Genomic DNA, 20,557 nt, shown 5'->3' on the forward strand with positions numbered 1-20,557 from the left:
CCCCCCCCCCCCCCCCAATTAAGAAAAAAAAGTGGCAGAACCATTCCTTTGCTTCAAAAATTGTATTTAGAAGACACAGCGTAAGTGACAAATTTTCATATAGTTTAATTCGAAGTTCTGAGAAGAAGTATGCAATTTTGTGGAGGACATCATAGCTGAATATTCTCCCTCTTAAGCACTAAGAACAACAACTATGTACATACTTGGAAAACCCTCTCTGGTTAAAACAATATAAGCAGTAGAATCACAAGTCACACTCCTCTTGCTGGTGTGCGCAGATGTAGTGCAATAGAACAGGGTGCACATGGATTGTCAAACATTCAGACCTCCCCAAGTTTGCTTCAGAGGGGTCTTCAGAAAATTACGTGCAAATAACATATTGAAAATCTGAACTTTTCAAGTACTAAAACTAAATGCACATCAAAATATTTCTGTCCTTTATTCCACTTTTGTTTTCTGTTTCCAGAAGTGTATGTGTTGATGCATTCTCTCCCACTTATATTATTATTTATTACAATTGCTGAAGAAGTGAGTACTCATAAACGTCACCTCTCCCATTACTCTTTTTGTTTATATCCCAAAACCATGATGAAAACAGTCTATTGATCTTATGCTTCTACTGAGGTGCTTATAAGATGAAGCCATTGTGACTTGCTCTCAGTTTTTTGAAAGAAAAAAAAATACTGCTCAAACACTTCTGTTAGAAAAGTATCTTTCCAGACGCTGGAAACTTATTCTTTGGTGGAATAAGACTGCAGAATTAAGAAAAAAATGCAGTATTGGAGGAAAAAGATGTGGAGTTTCTGGTTGCTATGAAGTAATCAGATTTAAGCTAAATTATTTTACCAGTGATGTTCAATTAAAATTTACTGTATCTTAAAATGCAGTATTTTTTCCTGAGAAATTTATCACGCATCGCTTTTAATGTGCAGCTCTGTGTCAAAAATCTGTTCTCAAAGGATTATTCTATCTTGTCAAGATATACTTGACAGGAGGATCGCTCTTTCCAGTACAGTAGTAAGTTCAATACCGACCGCTAGAGGGACCCTGAAAAGCTTATGTATTCCAAAGCAGCTGTCTTAAAATCCAGACTTTGTGCCTCCTTCCAGAGCACTGCTACAACTAAGGCTTTGCCTATCTTTCCTTGTTACTGCTCATTCACAAAAGAATAATATTTTGTCTTATGCAAACACAGTTAAAAGTGCACTGAAAAAATCTGAAAGAGCCTTATGATGGGGGGGTAAAAAGTCAGTTACTTGGAGAAAAGCAAAGTGAAAGGTAACCAAGCCTTCAAGACATACAGTTAACAAGAGAGAGAGAAGTTCTGACTGAATAAAAGGAGACATTTTTACCATAGGGCACACTCAATCAGTGGAACTGTTTGCTCTGAGAAGTTCTGTATTCTCCATCTTCAGCAGGTTTCAAGACCAGATGGCAATCTAGCCTAATGTCATAGCAGAGATGGCTTTAAGGAAGAAGTTAGACTAGAGACCTCCTGAGGTCCTTTCTGGCTGGAATCATCCTGTGATCTTACGGAAATTACTATAAAAATAGAGAAAGAGACTCTACAATCTGCTCCTGTAACTTAATTCACTGATGAGATAGTCAGATGCAGGTATCTGTATATAGACATGCACAGGTATCTACAGGTATTTATACTTTAAAGAATGAGCAGAAGTTGATTACAACTTAAATAATCTGTAGCAACACAAATCAAACTTGCCTGCCTTGCCTGCAGACACTCACTCCCACTCTTATTTCTATCCAGTGGCGGGCAGTCTTTGACAGACTTTCCATGCTATCACCTTTGAAGTATTTATATCAAGCTGCAAAACCAGTCCATTCGTGCCTGTTTTCATTTTCATTTATTCTGCTCTCAACCTTTCTTTGAGGTTTTTTTTGGTCTGTTTTTTATACTTGCACACAGCTGCTATCTCACAATTACATTCTGCTTTTTTAACGGAAAAATACTGAACAAAAGTCCAGAGGCCACAGAACACTCTTCTCTCCAAAGAACATCCTGTAGTAGTTATGGCTGTACAGTACTGCAGACATGGCATCTGGACTCAAGGCAACAACTGAGTAACATTGAAGCCACTGAAAAAGTTTCTCCATTTTTAAGGAAAATCCAATAAACATGATGCTTAGAAGTCCACCAACATGAATACACAATTAGTACTTAAAGCATTTCATTTTAATGTTTGAGTTTTAATTTCAAAGGCTAAAAGCTGTTTCAGGATAGAAACTGATATAGTACTCCATAAGTTTGCAATTGCATTTACACACCCCTATATATGAGGAGGTACCATTTCCTGTACTGGAGACATGCTGCACAGGCACCACCTGAGAAAGCAAGGTCCATTTACACGTAGGTCCACAAGAGGGAGACTAAAGCATTAGGGAAAACAAATCTTGTTTTCCTAACGCTGCAAAGAACTCCAGCAAATACAACAGTAAGCTTTAAAATGCTAAATCCACTGTTTCTTGCTAAAGTTGTAGAGGAATTAAATGTGTTAAATGTACATCTTATTGCAAGCTAAAAATGTACACAGAAAGCATAGTAATACATCCAGACAAAAGACCTGAAGAATCCAGACAAAAGACCTGAAGAATCCTTTTGTAATTTTTAGGAACCATGCAGACATTAGCATTTCAGCAGTCTGGTCTGCAGATCACCTTCTTGACCAAACACCTGTGAAGTCCTTTTGTATGGCACAATTTGCCACATGACATTTGCCCACATTGAGAACATGATACTCAAGTTATAGTAAATAAATAAAAATCGTAAAAGGCATACAAGCAATTTATTAATTAAGCATGATGTCTGTTCCAACTATGTTTGCTTCCAGCTATGCAGCACCTAATAAAAGGCAAGGCATTCTTCACTAGTCTCATACAAATTAAGGGAATTTTTTGTTTGTTTGTTTTTATCTTTACGTCTCCCTGCTTTTAAGTTAAGGCTGGAGGAAAAGACAAAGTGTTTTTTCAGGGCTATCCAAAACTTTGTATGTAAAGTCTCGTAACTGAATATATGTTTATTAACTGACCAGTGAATCACTAACACAAGAAAAAAATACAGCAAGTAGAAAACAATCTAACTTTATGAGTTTAGTCTCAGCCTTTTCTTACTGAGATCCCAAAGCAAGGAAATGATGCTACAAGGCACTCATATTTTTAATCTATTGATCTGCATACTGAACACTGCTTCAGATAGCCAGGAAGCATCTTCAGAAGCTTTTGGATCCAATTTCACCACACCAGTGTTGTACGTTAAGCTTGGAACTGAGAAATGAAGTGGTAACACTATGCCCACAGCAACAGAAGGAAAGCTATTTGCCCATTTTCGGGCTTACTGTGGTTTTAAGTGATGAGGTGGGAAACCCTATACAACAAGTAGTGTTGGATGAACATATTTTACTGTACTCTGAGCTGCAAGATATTTTTTCCAGGCATTATCTGCTGGAGCAAGGTAGGAGAGTCCTCTACCTTCTTGAAGCAGAACTTGCTAGAATGGAACATACAGCTCTAGTAAGACAGTTGGGCTGGAAAATGTGACAGCTTAGCTTCAGGTTCCCTGCTTTTAGGCTTCATTTCAGACTGCCAGTTCTTGCACCTTTCTGCTTCTGAATTCTATTTACATGGTTGTTTTAAAATCATAAAAAGGCTTCTACATCACAAGAAGCGTGTTCTACATCACACAGAGGTGGGAAGGTAGAAAGTTACAAAGTTATCTTCACGTAACTAGAAAAATACAAAGGATGTGATTATAAAAGAGATTGGCACAAAAATTAACAATGTGGATGGCAGAACTCCAGGCTATGACATTCCCAGTTATCCTGCCCTGTCCTCCTACATCCTTACGCCATCACAAGTAGGAAAACAAGAGTTATCCACATAATCAGAAACTTCTCAGATTGTTTTCAACTTTACTTTCAAAGTGGGGGTAAAGTCTACATGTGTGTTCTGAATTTCATGACTGCAAAAATTAATCACCTTTCTAATGAAAAGGCAATTCTCTCTCATGTAAAAAACCCAAACCAATTCTATGCAAATACTCCACATTCAGAGTAAGCCAGTGGCAGTGACAAGAAGTTTAATATACTTGTGATAGAATGCTGCTGATATAATGCTAATGGGTTTCAGTGCAAGTTTTGTTTCTGTTTTACACAAGGGCTGCTCAGATGACATTCCAAGACACCACAGTACATTGTCAGAATGTCTCTGTTAAAAACAGAATCATAGAATGGTTTGGGTTGGAAGTGACCTTAGAGATCATCGAGTCCAACCCCTCCTGCCATGGGCAGGAACACCTCTCACCAGACCAGGTTCCTCAAAACCTCATCCAGCCTGGCCTTGAACATTTCCAGGTATGGCGCATCCCGAACTTCCCTGGGCAACCTGTTCCAGTGTCTCATTACCCTCACAGTAAAGTAGTGCTACCACTACACTCCCTCATAAAGAGTCCCTCACCATCTCTCCCGTTGGCTCCCTTTAGGTACTGGAAGTCCATTATAAGGTCTCCCTGGGGCCTTTTCCAGGCTGAACAACCTCAACTCTCTCAGCCTGCTTCACAGGAGAGGTGCTCCAGCCCTCTGCTGGACCCGTTCCAACAGGTCCATGTGCTTCCTGTGTTGAGGACTCCAAAGCTGGACACAGTACTCCAGGTGGGGTCTCATGAGAGCAGAGGGGCAAAATCACCTCCCTCGACCTGCATCTGATGTTGCTGCTGTCCCCAAGTATTTTACACCTTTGCCCAGAAACCGTGATCAACAGCTGTAAACCTGTCGGTAGGATGTGATTATAAAAGAGATTGGCACAAAAATTAACAATGTGGATGGCAGAACTCCAGGCTATGACATTCCCAGTTATCCTGCCCTGTCCTCCTACATCCTTACGCCATCACAAGTAGGAAAACAAGAGTTATCCACATAATCAGAAACTTCTCAGATTGTTTTCAACTTTACTTTCAAAGTGGGGGTAAAGTCTACATGTGTGTTCTGAATTTCATGACTGCAAAAATTAATCACCTTTCTAATGAAAAGGCAATTCTCTCTCATGTAAAAAACCCAAACCAATTCTATGCAAATACTCCACATTCAGAGTAAGCCAGTGGCAGTGACAAGAAGTTTAATATACTTGTGATAGAATGCTGCTGATATAATGCTAATGGGTTTCAGTGCAAGTTTTGTTTCTGTTTTACACAAGGGCTGCTCAGATGACATTCCAAGACACCACAGTACATTGTCAGAATGTCTCTGTTAAAAACAGAATCATAGAATGGTTTGGGTTGGAAGTGACCTTAGAGATCATCGAGTCCAACCCCTCCTGCCATGGGCAGGAACACCTCTCACCAGACCAGGTTCCTCAAAACCTCATCCAGCCTGGCCTTGAACATTTCCAGGTATGGCGCATCCCGAACTTCCCTGGGCAACCTGTTCCAGTGTCTCATTACCCTCACAGTAAAGTAGTGCTACCACTACACTCCCTCATAAAGAGTCCCTCACCATCTCTCCCGTTGGCTCCCTTTAGGTACTGGAAGTCCATTATAAGGTCTCCCTGGGGCCTTTTCCAGGCTGAACAACCTCAACTCTCTCAGCCTGCTTCACAGGAGAGGTGCTCCAGCCCTCTGCTGGACCCGTTCCAACAGGTCCATGTGCTTCCTGTGTTGAGGACTCCAAAGCTGGACACAGTACTCCAGGTGGGGTCTCATGAGAGCAGAGGGGCAAAATCACCTCCCTCGACCTGCATCTGATGTTGCTGCTGTCCCCAAGTATTTTACACCTTTGCCCAGAAACCGTGATCAACAGCTGTAAACCTGTCGGTAGCATGGTACAGTCGGTACTAGCTGGAAAAAGTACAGTCATCTATTTCGGCATCTAGTTTCCTTCCCCCTACCAGAAGATGTGATGAACAAGACTCAACACTTAGGTTCAAAAGCCACTCTTCCAAACTCACACGTTTACCAAGCTTTTGACTTCTCCCTAACTCAAATAAGAGGAGGGAAGAGATGTATGGACATAGCCCAGATAAAGACAGTACTTTGGTAAACGTCATTTTGCATCTGATTTTTTTATATTTAGTTCCTCTGTCCTGATCTTTGACCAACATAATAAGTCTTGCTGTCCTGAGTTCACAGTGCCAGAATAAAAAAGACATCAAGTATAATAGAGCATAGCATCACAGGTATTTTTTGCTCTGAAGTGGATTACAGATCTTGACTCAATCATTAAATGCCCTGATTTTCTTGCCCCAACCATTAAATGCACTGTAGTGCATTAACATTTCTCAGGCTATTTAACTTTACTGAAATGCACTGTTTTTCATTTTTCATGGTAACTACCACACAATGATAACGTCAAGGTCTTTGAAATTATTGTGTGTCAGTGCAGACTTACTATCTTATCAGTAGCGATAAGTATCTTGCTAAAATTGAGGTGTTACACAACTGCTTTATTCTGACTAGGCAACCTGAAGAGAGACTCACCTTGTGAACTGCGGAATACTGTGATGAAAATTTCCTCCTTCCATTATCATCCTCTCAAGAGGGCAAACTAGACCAAAACATTCATCGTGAAACTATTTTTTATACTCCTCAAAACTGCTCGAAATATAAGCGTAAGTGAACGTACATAGGCAATTTAACAACAGACCTGAGCAGTGATTATATTTTCATGTATATGACAGTATGCATCAAGCTCAACTTGTAGTCTGTACAATAACAAAAGACAGACAAATGTCTAGTTCTTATAATACTGATCCTAAAAAATTAAAAAAGAGTCAAGGACTTTTCTTTAAACATCCACAAAATGCGTAACAATTTTAGAGCAGAAACACTTGGTCAACCACCCAGCTGGTACTTGAGTCCTTGACCAGGACTCAATTTTGTCAGAAATTTTAAGAGTGAGGGAAAAAAATCCACACAAACAAAATCAAACCTCCACATATCACATACAGAGCAAGAGACAAAGAGCTTATGTCAAAATAAAGGAGATTTCAGTCATTCACCTATTTGTACCTTCTTCTAACAAAGAGCTATTACCATGAAACATCAACTCAAAACACACTCCTTACCTGCAAAGCCATTAGGTTTTTTTACTGTACTTTATGTAAATAAGAACTTGGAGGATGTAATCACTGAAGTCCTTATTTACTAAACAACCTATAACATGTAATCCTAGCAGCAGTAACTTGGTTATCAACTGGTCCTGCCATTTCCTTCTGTCTAAAAAGAAATCACAGCTTAACATTAATAAGACCAGTATACCTTTAAGAAAGTACTGCAAGTTAAAAGAGGTTTTTTAAAAAAAGACTGCTTAAATATTTCAAGGTTTTACAAAAAGATAAAGTATATAATTTACATTTTGGAGCAAGAGTGGAGTGAATGATACAAGATAAGCAGAACAAATTTGTCAAGGTAGCATTCACTTAAATGAAGCACTTGGGCTACAGTAGCTCTACATCTTGTTCACCTTTCAAAACTCTTCAGTTAGCACTTAGGCTTTGACAAACTACATCCTCATCAACAAGACCATTTTTACAGCCATCCATACTCCATTCCCAATTCTGATTTAGCAAAAATATCAGCAGTTACTCTACTGAATACTGATTCCTTGGTACTCTTCTCCTATTATAAAGATACCATTTACCTGCCCACTCCTAAACCCATCTTCTTTCTAGACAGCATTTCAAAAATCAGTTTATTTCTCACTAGTCCTTCCCTACTCCACGCACACTTCGTAATTTAGACAAAAAAATTTGCAAGTTTCTGTATATCACCTCCAGATGACATGAAATAAGAAAAGCCTACTGGCAGCACAACAGAGAAAGGATAAACACCAAACTCTCCCTTACATGAAAGTTAAATATTTTGCTTTGTGTTCACATACATTCCAGTTGGTTGTGGACAAAACAGAAGCTTCCTAAAACTGTTCTGGTTCTTAACTGCTGGGAGAGCCAAACAATATGACCCCTAGTTCTTAACACCTGTGGTAAACTGATCACACAGGGAGTAACTCTCACACTAATCTCAACTCACTGACAGTTCCGACACCTTCCTACAGAACATCCTGCTTCCTCCAGTGAAACAGGTACAGTGGGACAGCAGTGCCACACAGAGAGTCTGATTTGAAGCCCACAAGAAGCAGCAGCTGCTGCCTCAGCAGTTCTAAGGACAGGGTGGTATGCACAGATGTCAAATACTGGAAAGGAATAAAGGCAGCACGAAGATTTTTGAAAAATCCAGACCTTGTCATTTTACTTCTTCTTTTGTTTGGTACAAATATGACATTTCTAATTGTCACAATATATCTTTTCATTTGAGAAAGACTACTATTGCAACAGTGAAAAAAACACAAGTGGACATTGTATCTGATATATGCAAGCATAACTCATATGTAAGCACAAGGTCTTAGGAAACAAAGAGATAGCAAATAAATATTTGTATATAAAGACCAACTACGCATAACATATTCTAAGTTTATAAATAGTTTTGCCCTTAAAATTCCCATCTCTTGTGTCAGAATACAAACTTTTTTTTTTCAAAGTTTAGTCAAAGGCCTTTCCAAATGTAAACCTGCAGCTTTGCGCTCTGCCTCACATTTTCAAACACCCAGGACAAAGCTTAATAATGCAAAGACTTCCTCCATTTTTTAAATCAGGATGTTTATCCTAAATACCAGCTCTTTGATGGCAAGAATAAGTAATTATTTCAGATTCTGTAGCTTTCTTTTCTTTCATGAACAATGTTTAGCCTCTCTGATAAGAGTAAGTGGTAAATAAATTTGATACCAGACATCAGTGGCACTTCAGCACAACTTTGTTTCCTTCTTGTCTGCCAGTTCTATGCTCACAGTGAGGTTCAGGGCCCAGAGTAATTGAATTCTAAGGCCTCCAATTCTATTCTTTTCAGAGGGCTACATAGTCCATGTATTGTGGGTAATGTGGTGAAAGAGCTATGGTATAAAAAAATCAATTTTAGTTAGTTGGAAAACAAGCAGTTTCAGGTCGACTCAAACAATATCTTTTTTTTTTTTTCCAGCAGAGGGAGGACAATTTGGCTTGGGTCAGCCCAGAATTTCTTTCTTTTTCATGCAAAATGAAACATTGCATCAGACTATGGAACTACAGACATCTCACAACGCACTGCTTCAGACTGCTGAGACACATAGTGGTAAATCAAGAAACAAACTGTTACTTGTTTTTAATCCAGATTACAAGGAGATTAAATCACCTTTTATTATAGATTGCACTGAAATAAATGTATTTTATTTACACAAAAGTTTTCTATTTCAGTAGGAGGCTGTCTGTGAAAGGAATATTGCTACATACCCACAAAAGGCTCAAAAAGAGGACATGAATTCAAATAAAGAATTAACTGATTTAACTTACATCTTCATACAGAAGAGGCAATATGATTTGGGAAAGGCGAAGGACATATTTCTTGCCCTTATATTGCAGTCAACAGAAGTATTCAGATTAGTTTTTATCTTAAATTTACATCTTGTTCAGCTGAGGAACAAACTTAAATTTGATAAAACTGATCATAGTCTTATTTACTCAGATGAGTGAATGTACTAGGAGAAATAAATATCTGGACACTGATCTTTGCTTATACAGACAACAGCAAAATTACAAAAAACTAATGAAGTATACATCATCTTAACCAACAACGGCTAAGTTTATTAAGAAGCCTCTGTATATTAATATTAAATTTGATGCTGTATTCACAGACATGGGTTTTTTGGTACCTGCAAGTAACGTTAGGGTCAGCATTCCTTGATAGAAGCAGTTCTACAGTCTTCAAGATGTTTTCCTCTGAAGCATGTGCAGTACATGCTGCCATCAGCACAGTGTACTTATCTGTTTTGAAACTTGCAGTTAGAGAATTACACATGTAAATTCTATGCTAACCTAGAAGTTCCCTTAAAAGCCTTTACATTTGCTAGAGTTGTTAATCGGGTTCTGATACTCTTAAGATATTTAGAAAAGGGTAAGAAACTTGTTTTGCTTCCAGTGAAAGTCACTAGAATTACCAGTTAAGATAAAGACATCTGAGAAAACACTCAGATGAGAGTGAATGGCAGTAGTAAAGCATCTATTCCTACTGAAGTTTAGGATACTTCTTGGGTACCCCAAAACAACAGCAGGTGTTTAACTACAGATGCTTGTTTCTCAAATCTTGTTCCACACCAGTAGCTTCACTCTCTGTTCCTCCCCACCTCTCCCCAAAATACAGTCAAGGGAAGAAACAGCTTACAGGAAGTTACTGCAATGGATAAAAGAAGTGCATGAAATGTATCATAAACACACAGAAACATCAATTTTATGGAGAACAGAGGCCCATACAAAGGACAGTTGAAGTAACAAGGCTTTATTATAGGGCTTAAGGAGAAAGAATTAAGTTTACTAAACTAGACTACTATGGTGCAGTAGTGGCATGAGAATTACAAGTATGTTTTTGGACGTGGACTTAAAGAACATCTACACAGTCCATAAAGGTTCATTCAGGAGGAACCAGTGCATTTGTTCCAGCTCTGAAGCCAGCTGGGCGTTCCAAGCCACCTTTGCTCAGGGATCAGACCGATACCCATAGAACAGGCAACCTCTCCTTCCCCATGGCTCTCTTAGAGATGTGGGAAGCATCACACTTCAAGGACCTTAGCGAGTTACTTGGCCCTAGAGTCTATTAGAAGATTGCTATTTGAGTAACTGCCCATTTTGCTTATTGCACAAACTTGTTCACAAGTTCAAACATGTCTTTAACAATTTAACAAGTATAATTTTGGCTGTGCCTACTTCAGACCATACCATGAAGTGTTATAAAATATTTTCTAATATTGCATATATAAACACCTTTATTCTTCAACTGAGGTTTGATTTTATTATATTTAAACATGAGAAGTTTGTTAGGTACTTTACCTCCCCCCTACTGTACTTTATTTCTCACCACTTCTTGTCCCCCACCCTCCCAAACAAAGACCTTAATTTTGTATGTGAATTCATCTGTTTTTTTAATGGACCATCATTTAATTTTCAACAACCTCATGTAGAATTTCTAAGACATGCAAGTCAGTATGTTAAATAAAAATTAAGTTCCAGAGAGTCACTTAAACTCCTGAACAGTAAGCGATTATCATTTCAGTAAATTACATGATACACTGACAGATTTTTACCCAAAATGTTTAACCAGTTTATCAGTAACAACATCAACAGAAAGATGACAGGACTTTGAACAAAGGTAGTGATAAGTGCCATTAATCTGGGAATGATATTTAGGAGGAACCTGTAGTTATCTTTATATACAGTAATTCAGGTAGTGATAAGAGTAGGAAATTAGTTTCTGTTAACTTTCCTATAGCTCATACTTGTGAGGAAGAGAAGGGTAAGAAACACCTTAGTATTCTCAAATTTCCCTTTTGCATAGGAAAACTGGCAAGTGACTGCAAAAAAAGATTAGTTTATGTTCAGCCTAGCTGAAAAACCTAGGACCAGTGAATTTACTCCTCAAAGATGCTGCATTCTGATACACACACGGTGAATGCTATATTAGTTTTTTCTTCATGACCACTGAAAGGGGTAAAATTAAGAAACTACTTACAAAGAATGACAGTGATTAACACTATAGCTATTATTAGGATTATAAGCATTACAGGATAACTAGTATAGGATCACATATGTGATTGTCTGCTGACGTAAAAAAGGGACAACCAGTACCACTGTAGGATGGCACAGCTTTATCGAACACACGTGGCCTGACTGGAATCAAAGACTTGCGAGACTGTTCCTGGCTGGAGAGTGCTGTGCTGTGCTGTAGCCCTAGCTACTGTTTCCCTACACAGACCAACAGGGAAACAAGCTGAGAAACCCAACCCCAGCAAGGTGCCACTTCGGGCAAACACAGTTGGTCACACACTGAGAAAAATTGCCATGCATGTTGGTTAACTGGTCAGCTGAAACTGCTGCCCATAGCAGTTTCTGCCCCATTTATAGCCAGCTCTCTGCAGCCATAAACAAGGAACAGGTACAAGCTGTAGGCAGCCGCGTGGAAGTTCTCTGAGGGTGGCTACAAGGACATTAATTTGAAGGCATGATTGCTTTTGGTGTAGGCAATCTACTCTAATCTCATACTCTGATCAGCTGCTAAGAAGTTCAACAAAATTTTCAAAGCCAGATTTGTATCATCTGCATTTCAGTCTATTACTACTACAAATAACAGCAAATTACTGGAAAATATGATCACTGCTTTTGTGTTTGGCAGTATCGTGTGACATCAGTTTCTTCTGTATTGCAATGTTTTTTCTTGAACTTCAATAAATCTTCAACACAGTGAAAGTGAAGGAAAATAACCAGAGCTTAAGTAGGAAAAAGTTGTTATTAAGCTGTAAAAATCGACAGAGGAACTGATATTACTTAGAAGCTCTACTGAACTCTTGCAGAAAAAGGTGATCTAGCAACACACTGAAGAACAGTTTTCACTGAATACAAAAATTGTGCTCTATTTTTAGAGAAGTCCACATTAGTTTCCCACAAACTCAAAAGCTGTTTCTGTTTTTTGGGATTCTAGCTGATTTCTGCATGTACATGCTTCACAACAGGATCAAACAAAGGAAGTTTTAACTCTACAGCTTGATCCAAGAATTTCTGAAGAAGTATTTCCAAACACCCTTTTTAAAAAAGTACTTGGGGATCAGGAGGTAGGGGGGAAAGACAGAGTGAGAGAATAAGAACAAGAAACCCATCAACTGATTCCAGATTCATTTCGAGAACACAATTTTTACTTTAAAACTACTACTTCTACTTCAAAACTGTGAAAGCCAGCCTAGGTCCCAGTCCCATTGTGAACTTTGATTTTTTTCCCTATGTATGTAAAAGGGAATAAGGATAGGACAATGTCTGGTACTGAGCACTGCTAGCCTGTATTCTTCATCCACATCTTACCTATTTCAAAACAGGCATTAGCACCTCTGTCCAGAAGAAGACGCACTACTGCAAGATCAGCCACACTGGCAGCACACATCAGGGGAGTCCATCCAAACTGGAAGGTAGATTCTATGCTTATACCTGTCAAAATTTAAGATACTAAAATTATAAACTGTACCAGAATAAACATGCATTTTATAAACCTTACTCTTAATATGTATCGTTACAAAGGTTACACACTGGTTGCACTTAGTCTTAGGGAGAGAGTCTCTTACAACATTTTTTTAAATACATCTTTATCTAGAATACCAGAAAACAACTTTTAGAACTGACACCAAGGAATCCAAGAAGTCAAATACCACAGAAAGACTACATTAAAAAAAAACGTAAGTAATAAATTTAGCTGCAAAAAGAATTTCAAAGAAGTGCACAGCATCTCTGTTTTCTCCATTTAGGTGCAATAGCTTTTCTCAATCAAAATGAAAAATTCTGATTCTTGCTAAGCCAAGAGGACTGCTTTGGAAGCAATTTGCTTGTCAGACTATTAAGATCATATTGACTAGGGCTTTCCTGCTTCACAGCTCCTTGTCTTGCAAGACAGTCAACTTGCAGAAACCACTACTGTGTTCAGTACCAGCAAAATAGTATCTCAATAGAAAGAAGCATAGAAAATTATGCCAGATTCAGTTACAATCACCAGAGTTGTTTGTTGCTTTTTATGACAGCTTTATCTTCCTTTGTGGCTAGAAGTAAGCTTGACAGACAGCCCTCCCAAATTCACCAAAAATGAAGTACCAGACTGAGATACTCATCTGACAATTTTCAAATAAAAATCTCTATTCCCTTTTGTAATAAGAGGAATCATCCTTCCTTCAATCCTTTCTCAAATATTACTTTCTCTATAACAGCTTCCATTAGCTGGTTCCATACTAGTCCAACAGTGATTATGGATAATCAAAAATACTTCTTTACAAGAGACAGCTGTGAAAAACCCCATAACTGTCCTAAGAAATTTGTGACAGCTAATGAGCTACATGCATACGTTTTCATGCAAAACGTATATTTACTTTCCCTGCCTTGGTAGTTTGTCAAAGATAGGCTCAGCGTAGCAACATAAAGCCATTAAAGCTGAGGAAGCAACAGGTCACTGCTCTGAAATTGATTCTTCAACTGTTTAAGATCACTAGTGTTACAAAAGCAACTAGTAAAGAGGTAACATTCAATGAAAGCCAGGTGTTGAAGCACTCTCACAACCGCACACCACAGAATGTATGATCAAATCTTCTTAGTAATTCATACATACTAGCTGCATCCTTAATGTTACACCATACCAGTCCGTCTGCAATATAGAAAACATGCATTAAGGCCCACAGCCAAGTTATATATGGGGAGCCAGCAAGCATCCCTTAGCAGTCACCGCTGAACTTCTACTGTAGATGAGCCACTTCAAGAATTTAGAAAGTCTGGTATCCAACAGCCCACTGAAGTGACACTGGTAGGAAAGGAATACCAGAAAACTGGCACTCTGTCAGCCTTCAGAAATCCCTTTTCCTCTTAAGAAGAAAAGCAGTCCATGTAACTAGAGCTCCCATTTAGAGCTTTTTATTTTAATACACATCTGAACAATAGTGACAAAAGATCTACTGGCAGTCATAGAGACTCATTACAACTCTTGAGAAGGCGGGTCCTCAGTCTTTTCTTTACAGGGCAAGCAGGCAGTATCTGACACGATGCCGGTGCTTTTTCTAAGTTTTACAAGTAGAATGGCCTTTTTGGCAATGAAACATCAAAGCTGTTTGTCCTGCATGGTCTCCTGCCGTCTTTGTAGGAAAAGCCTTGAAGTACCACGCAGTGTCAAAGTCACAATGCAAACCAGCTAAAGTCTCAGTGGAAGCCATAGAAAGGACTGAAACAGGAACAGCCATGTTATTAATAACATGCATGGTTATAGGAGCTGCTGACTGAACCAGAAATGTGTTCCACTGCTTACTACTCAGACTCTCTCATTACACGAGCTGTTCTTGAACCCAGCGTTAAGTTTAGCATTTAAAGTGACCCTTAAGAAGTCCTGTAGGGCAATAGCGAAACCCAGAAAAAAATTTCAAGTGAAAAGTCAGGCCAGATCCAACGGCCAGAGAGATGTGAGGCTCCTGCAGCTCCACACCCGCAGGTCCCACCAGTATTGACGCTGAGCATGTATTCCCAGCAGCCACACACATACACCACCAGCCATATCAATCAACAGACAGCACCAATGGTCTCATCCCGCTCTCCGTTGGGATAGGTAATATCTCCTCCAGCTGCTGGTGCCACAGACACACGGGCCTCTGACCCCTGGTCCTGCTCCTGCAGACGGCACATCCTTTCACTCACTCCTGTCTCTACAGTCCCTGGCACCCAGGCACAAGGGCCCTATGTCAGTCCTGGGAGTCCCTTCCTCCAAGTCCATAATCTGGGTTCCCGCTGGCCCTTGGGCCCCTCTGCTCCTCTGGGCTCGTGGAGATGGGCCTGTGATGGGCTGACAGCTTCCATGACAGGCCTGGGAGAAGCTGGGCCTTGGTATTTTTTTGGCTCCCCCACTTGCCATTATCTCTGTGTGTTCCTTTGTGGGCATGAGCAGAGGAGCTTTTCAGTCATATAACCTCACAAATTATGTCCAGGAGGCAAAGCAGATAAAATGTTCTTTCTTACAATCCCAGTAACAGATAAATACCCTCCTCTCTAACCAGGAATGGGGAAAAACACGTTCTAGCTCCATTTGAGCTCCACAGCAGAAACTATATGAAGCATGTGAAGAAAAAGAACAGCAAAGGAAGAATTCTATTCTTTCTGTGATTACTACTGTTTCTCTGGTATCTCAGATATTTTGTTGACTGTGGCTAATAATAGTTATGGTAGAAAGGCTGTTTTTATACAGAAAATATAACCTCAAATTCAAAGACTAACAAGGCAATGCCCGAAGAGCTATGACCAACCTCTACAGACACCTTTTTATGCTAAATAATTCCACATTTGACACCAAAAAAATGAGGCCTTGAGAAACTTTCATTTAGTTTAAGAATAGCTCTCAGCATTAGAACATATTCACATTCAGACCCAGTTTATCTGAAGGAAAAGTTCTAAAATACTTGATTCTAGAAGCCTCTAATAGAAGTATTGATTTCTTTTTAGTTGGTCAGCACTTAGTGCTGTGGTTCCACAATACCTTAAAGCTGAGTTACATCAGAGCAGCTGATGTCTCCTGCTGCTGGGTCAGCCATAGTTCTCATCTGACTCAGGGTTCAGAGTCCTAAACTGGCTGAAAAATTACACACAGACTCACGTCCCTCCCATAGTTTACTATTACTTTAATTCCCTGAACTGGCTCACAAAAGATCAGATGAGCTCCAGCACTCGTGCAAAGACTGGAGTGAAAGAGTCTGCTGAATGAAAACAGGAAAGAGGATTTGACTGTAACTATAGCTTTGATCAGCCTAAATCGTCATAAGGTCATAACTTTTAATTCCATTTGAGGAAAACTACCATATGAATTATATGGTGTTAAGTATTTCACTCCCAAAGCAGATCAAAATGCTCAAGTCATCTTTCAACCTGCTACTTCCTTGCATTACCTTTTGTGACACCTACTTCAGAAACTTAGTTCTTAGTATGTTGCCATTTTACAGGAGGGGTAAGAGAAGACATTGTGCTTGTCCAACTCCTGAAGGAGCTTTGTAAAACTGCCTCAGCACCAAAAATTCTTAAAGCAGTGGCTAAGAGAGTCAGAAGACAACATGTTCTTGCTCTCTCTGAAAGAATGGCCCCAACTGTTGCTAGGAAATCCACTTCCAACACAAACCCTGAGCTTGCTTGAGTGTTGGTAGCGAACCTCCTACAAGCTCCACTGAACACACACTAAAGGCAACTTTGGAGGCAAAGATTTAATCTGAGTGAGCACCAATTCTCTGAAGGAGAATGTTACATTGCTTTACAAACACCTCCCTGTTAGCAAGGCATTGCATTCCACTGCGCTGCAGGACAGTACTAGATGGGTCAAAATTTACTGTTAATCGTATTTTCAGGAAATGATAGATTCTCTTGTGATACTGCCTTGTGCATTTCAGGACACTCGGCTACAGGAATCTTTGGCCTGACTTTACACTCTTACAGATACCTGTCATCATCTTCCAAAAGCATGGAACTGCTCATTATGTACCAGCCATCAACGCGGAAAGTGAACTACTCCAGTTTGGCTGAAATACAAGCAAATAAAAATGGATGGCTGTAACAAAACAATTAAGCCATCACTAAGACACCACTAAAACCTCTACCTACACATAAGATCATATTTTCTCAAAGCAAGACAGAAGATGCATTTTGCTCAGTATTACACCCCTGTCTTTTAAGGCTGTACAATCCTTTGTACTTAATTTAAAAAGAAAATCATTCCCCCACTGTAGTGAGAAACAGTAGTCTCCTAGAAGGGCAAGTGAAAAATCCATCGCTAACTAGGAAGCGACTTTCTTCCAGCCATAAGACAGATTTTCTTCAGAGAACAAGCTCTTGGCTACTATATCCTGCTTGCTTGCTGAAGCAGAACTCCCTGACAATTATCACTAGGCAAGCCAACTCAGTTATGCAGCTTTTGATTGCCTTGGATGCTTCAGTAAGTGATCCAATCCTCCTAACACCGAATAACAGAAACACACTACAGTACAAATACTGAGTAACAGAACAGTGAGAAAGGCTTTTAGTGTTAAGACAAACTACTTTTTAGTGACAAATGCCACATAAACCCTACTAGACCTTTAAGAATCACAAAATCTTTGTCCAGCTGATGTTGCCAGGACAGCAGCATTACACAGGGCACATACCAGAAACTTAACAGTGCTGTGAGGGGAGGGGGAAAAGGAATTTACAAATGGAGGGACCACTAAACCAAAAAAAGGCAGCTTCCCCACCCTGCCCCCACCCCAGCAACCTTCAAAGCAAAGTATGACCACCCACTGAATTCTCACTCTCAATTTAAACCACCTCAAATTCAGTGTTTGTAATTGACATTTTCAGGTTAAAAATGCATCTGAAAACAAAGAAACACTTTATTTAATAGTTCACGTTATAGTTTTCTCAATTTTCAGGGCTTCAAATTGACGAAAGAAATATACATTAAAGGAATTTGCTGGAATACCAAATGCTGAGTCATTGAAAAGTAATTTCGTCTCTAAAGTAAGAGTTTATATCCCATATTGGAAGCATTCACATATTGCTATATGCACTCAACACATTACTTTGAAACGAGAAACTTGGAAGCTTAAGAATTCTTGCCAAGTTCAGTTACAAATATTGAACTTCATAACTGACTTTCCTCACCAGAGTTTAAGAGTTCTTCAATTAATGAGACATCACCACGAAACAGAGCCTTCTTTAATGCTTCTTTCTTGTCCGCCTGTAACACTTGATCCAACTGCTGGACAGGAAGAGAAAAGTTAAGTCAAAACCTAGTAACTGTTTCAAGGCAAAAACTACAGCTTGATTTCAGTATAAAGGCACTAATGATCTCTAAGGACAAAGTAGAAAACGGGGGTGGGAGGGACAAGGTAAAACTTTGCTTCTTCCATCTCAGTAGACCTGCTTAGAGTCTACTGTAAAACATAAGTTTTAAAATTAACTCTTCAGTAAGAAGATATTTACATTTTCAGAGAATGGAACCTTTCTCAACAGACCTGCTATCCTCCTACACTGCTCTCAGCTTTGCCTAATGCTATTCGATTTCTATTAAGATTATTTTGCATCAGATCCAGCGGAAGATTGCTGCTGGCATTATCTAGATTATACAAAATACTTTCTAACACCAGTAAGTGAAGGACTATTCACTAGATTCTCTGCAGAGAGAACAGTATATGGAAAGAAGTCATGTTTCTGGTAAGTTTTGAAGTCACATTGTGAGAACCCAGAATTACACATTTTTCCCCAGGACATTGTAGTCTATCTTTCCAAGAACTTTTGTAAAAACTTTATTAAGTGCTTAGTGCCTAGAAAATCAAAGGTGAGAAACAGTCAATATAATTTAGCCCTAGTTCTGTTCTACATAAGCCAACACTTTCCAAATAATGCATATCCTTGGACAGGAACTTCAATTTAACGATCAAGCCCCTGAAAAACCGACTATAACCTTCAGCAAGAATCACAGAATATTCATGGTTGGAAGGGACCTCTGAGATCATCGAGTCCAACCACAAAAAAAACCCCAAAAAACAAAATCAAAAAACCAAACAACACACACACCCCACACTCATCCACAGACACAAGCCAACAATCTCAGGCACTGAAGAGCCATGTCTACATGTTTCTTAAAGACCTCCAGGGATGGTGAGACCACCACCTCCCTGGGCAGGCTGCTCCAGTGCCCGACCACCCTCTCAGGAAAGTAATTCTTCCTAATATCTAAGCTAAACCTCCCCTGCTGCAACTTTAGACCATTTCATCTGGTCCTGTCATTATTCCCTTGGGAGAAGAGGCCAACACCCACCTCTCTACCACCTCCTTTCAGGCAGCTGTAGAGGGCAATGAGGTCCCCCCTCAGCCTCCTCTTCTCCAAACTAACATGCCCAGTTCCCTCAGCCTCTCCTGGTATGACTTGTTCTCTAGATCCCTCATCACCTAGAGTACTGCAAGTATTCAGCTTCTTTCATCCTCCAGTCCCAGCCATGAGACAGACCAACAGCTACAAAGCCCTGCAGGATCTCCCTCTGCCTCACACTACCAGAGGCAGTTAAACCACTTAAATCTTCATGTTAATGAGAAACAGCCTCAGAGATTTAAGATGTAAAACAGCTTTACAGACCTCCAGTCACTTTCAAATTTATTCTTATATTGAAGTAGGGATGATGGCCTCTTATTAAGGGTGAGAAGTTTTCTAAATAAAGTTGAGGTTTTACAGAAGATGCCAACCCCCCCCCGAATTCAGGTTTCATTTACTCCTGGACTGAGGGTATTTCTTGCTAGGAAATGACCGCAGAGGAGGCGCCAGCCGCCGCAGCCCCTCCGGAGGCCGCCCTCTTCTGCGGCGCCCGCCGGGCCCCACTCCCCTCACCGCGGCTTCAGGCCCAGGCCACCTCCCTCACGCTGCCCCGGCTCGGTGGCGCCGAGAGGCTCTACCCCACCTGCGGTTCCTGCCGCACGACGCCGATATCCCACCCGTCCTCCTCGCTGTCGCCCTCCTCGTCTCCCCCCGCCACGGCGCGGAGCCCCCACAGCGCGCTGGCCATAGCGCCCGAGCTCCGCGCGCCTCGCGCTGTCTCCGCCACGCCGCGTCACGTGGCTTTCCGGCGCGCGCACGCGGCGCAGCTGTCGCGAGGGGCTGTGAGGTCCCGCCGCGTGCTGGTGGGCGTGGCGCGCGGGCGGTGGCGCCCCCTCAGAGGGACGGGGAGCGGGCGGGCGCGCGCACTCCTGACGGCGGGGTAGACCAGCCCGCCTGTTGGTGGGCGTGGGTTTCTGTGGTGGGCGTGGGTGGGTTGTGAGGGGAAGGCGGTCACCTCGCCTGTGCTGGTGGTAACACGCTACAGCGTCAGGTAAAAGAAGGGTGTGAAACTTCGGGTTGTGAGTCTACAGGAATGTGACACGGCTTAGTGGTGGCTCAGTGGTTTTGTGGGGGGGTGAG

At 40.5% G+C, this 20,557-nt stretch overlaps 1 protein-coding gene across 1 annotated transcript in view; it reads right to left on the reverse strand.

Annotated features, from left to right (window-relative positions):
* ASZ1 (ankyrin repeat, SAM and basic leucine zipper domain containing 1) overlaps window positions 1-20,165 on the reverse strand; it is a 37,897-nt gene extending 17,732 nt beyond the window's left edge. Inside the window, exons 1-4 of the mRNA XM_014963345.1 lie at window positions 20,061-20,165; window positions 18,268-18,364; window positions 12,937-13,059; window positions 9,747-9,858 (exon numbers count right to left, since the gene is read on the reverse strand). Coding sequence (XP_014818831.1) covers window positions 9,747-9,858; window positions 12,937-13,059; window positions 18,268-18,364; window positions 20,061-20,165 — 437 coding nt within the window. The remainder of the gene's footprint in view (window positions 1-9,746; window positions 9,859-12,936; window positions 13,060-18,267; window positions 18,365-20,060) is intronic.
* Window positions 20,166-20,557: the final 392 nt, after the last annotated feature.

The sequence above is a fragment of the Calidris pugnax genome, unplaced genomic scaffold (genome assembly GCF_001431845.1).
Source record: "Calidris pugnax isolate Ruff unplaced genomic scaffold, ASM143184v1 scaffold44, whole genome shotgun sequence".
NCBI lineage: Eukaryota > Metazoa > Chordata > Aves > Charadriiformes > Scolopacidae > Calidris > Calidris pugnax.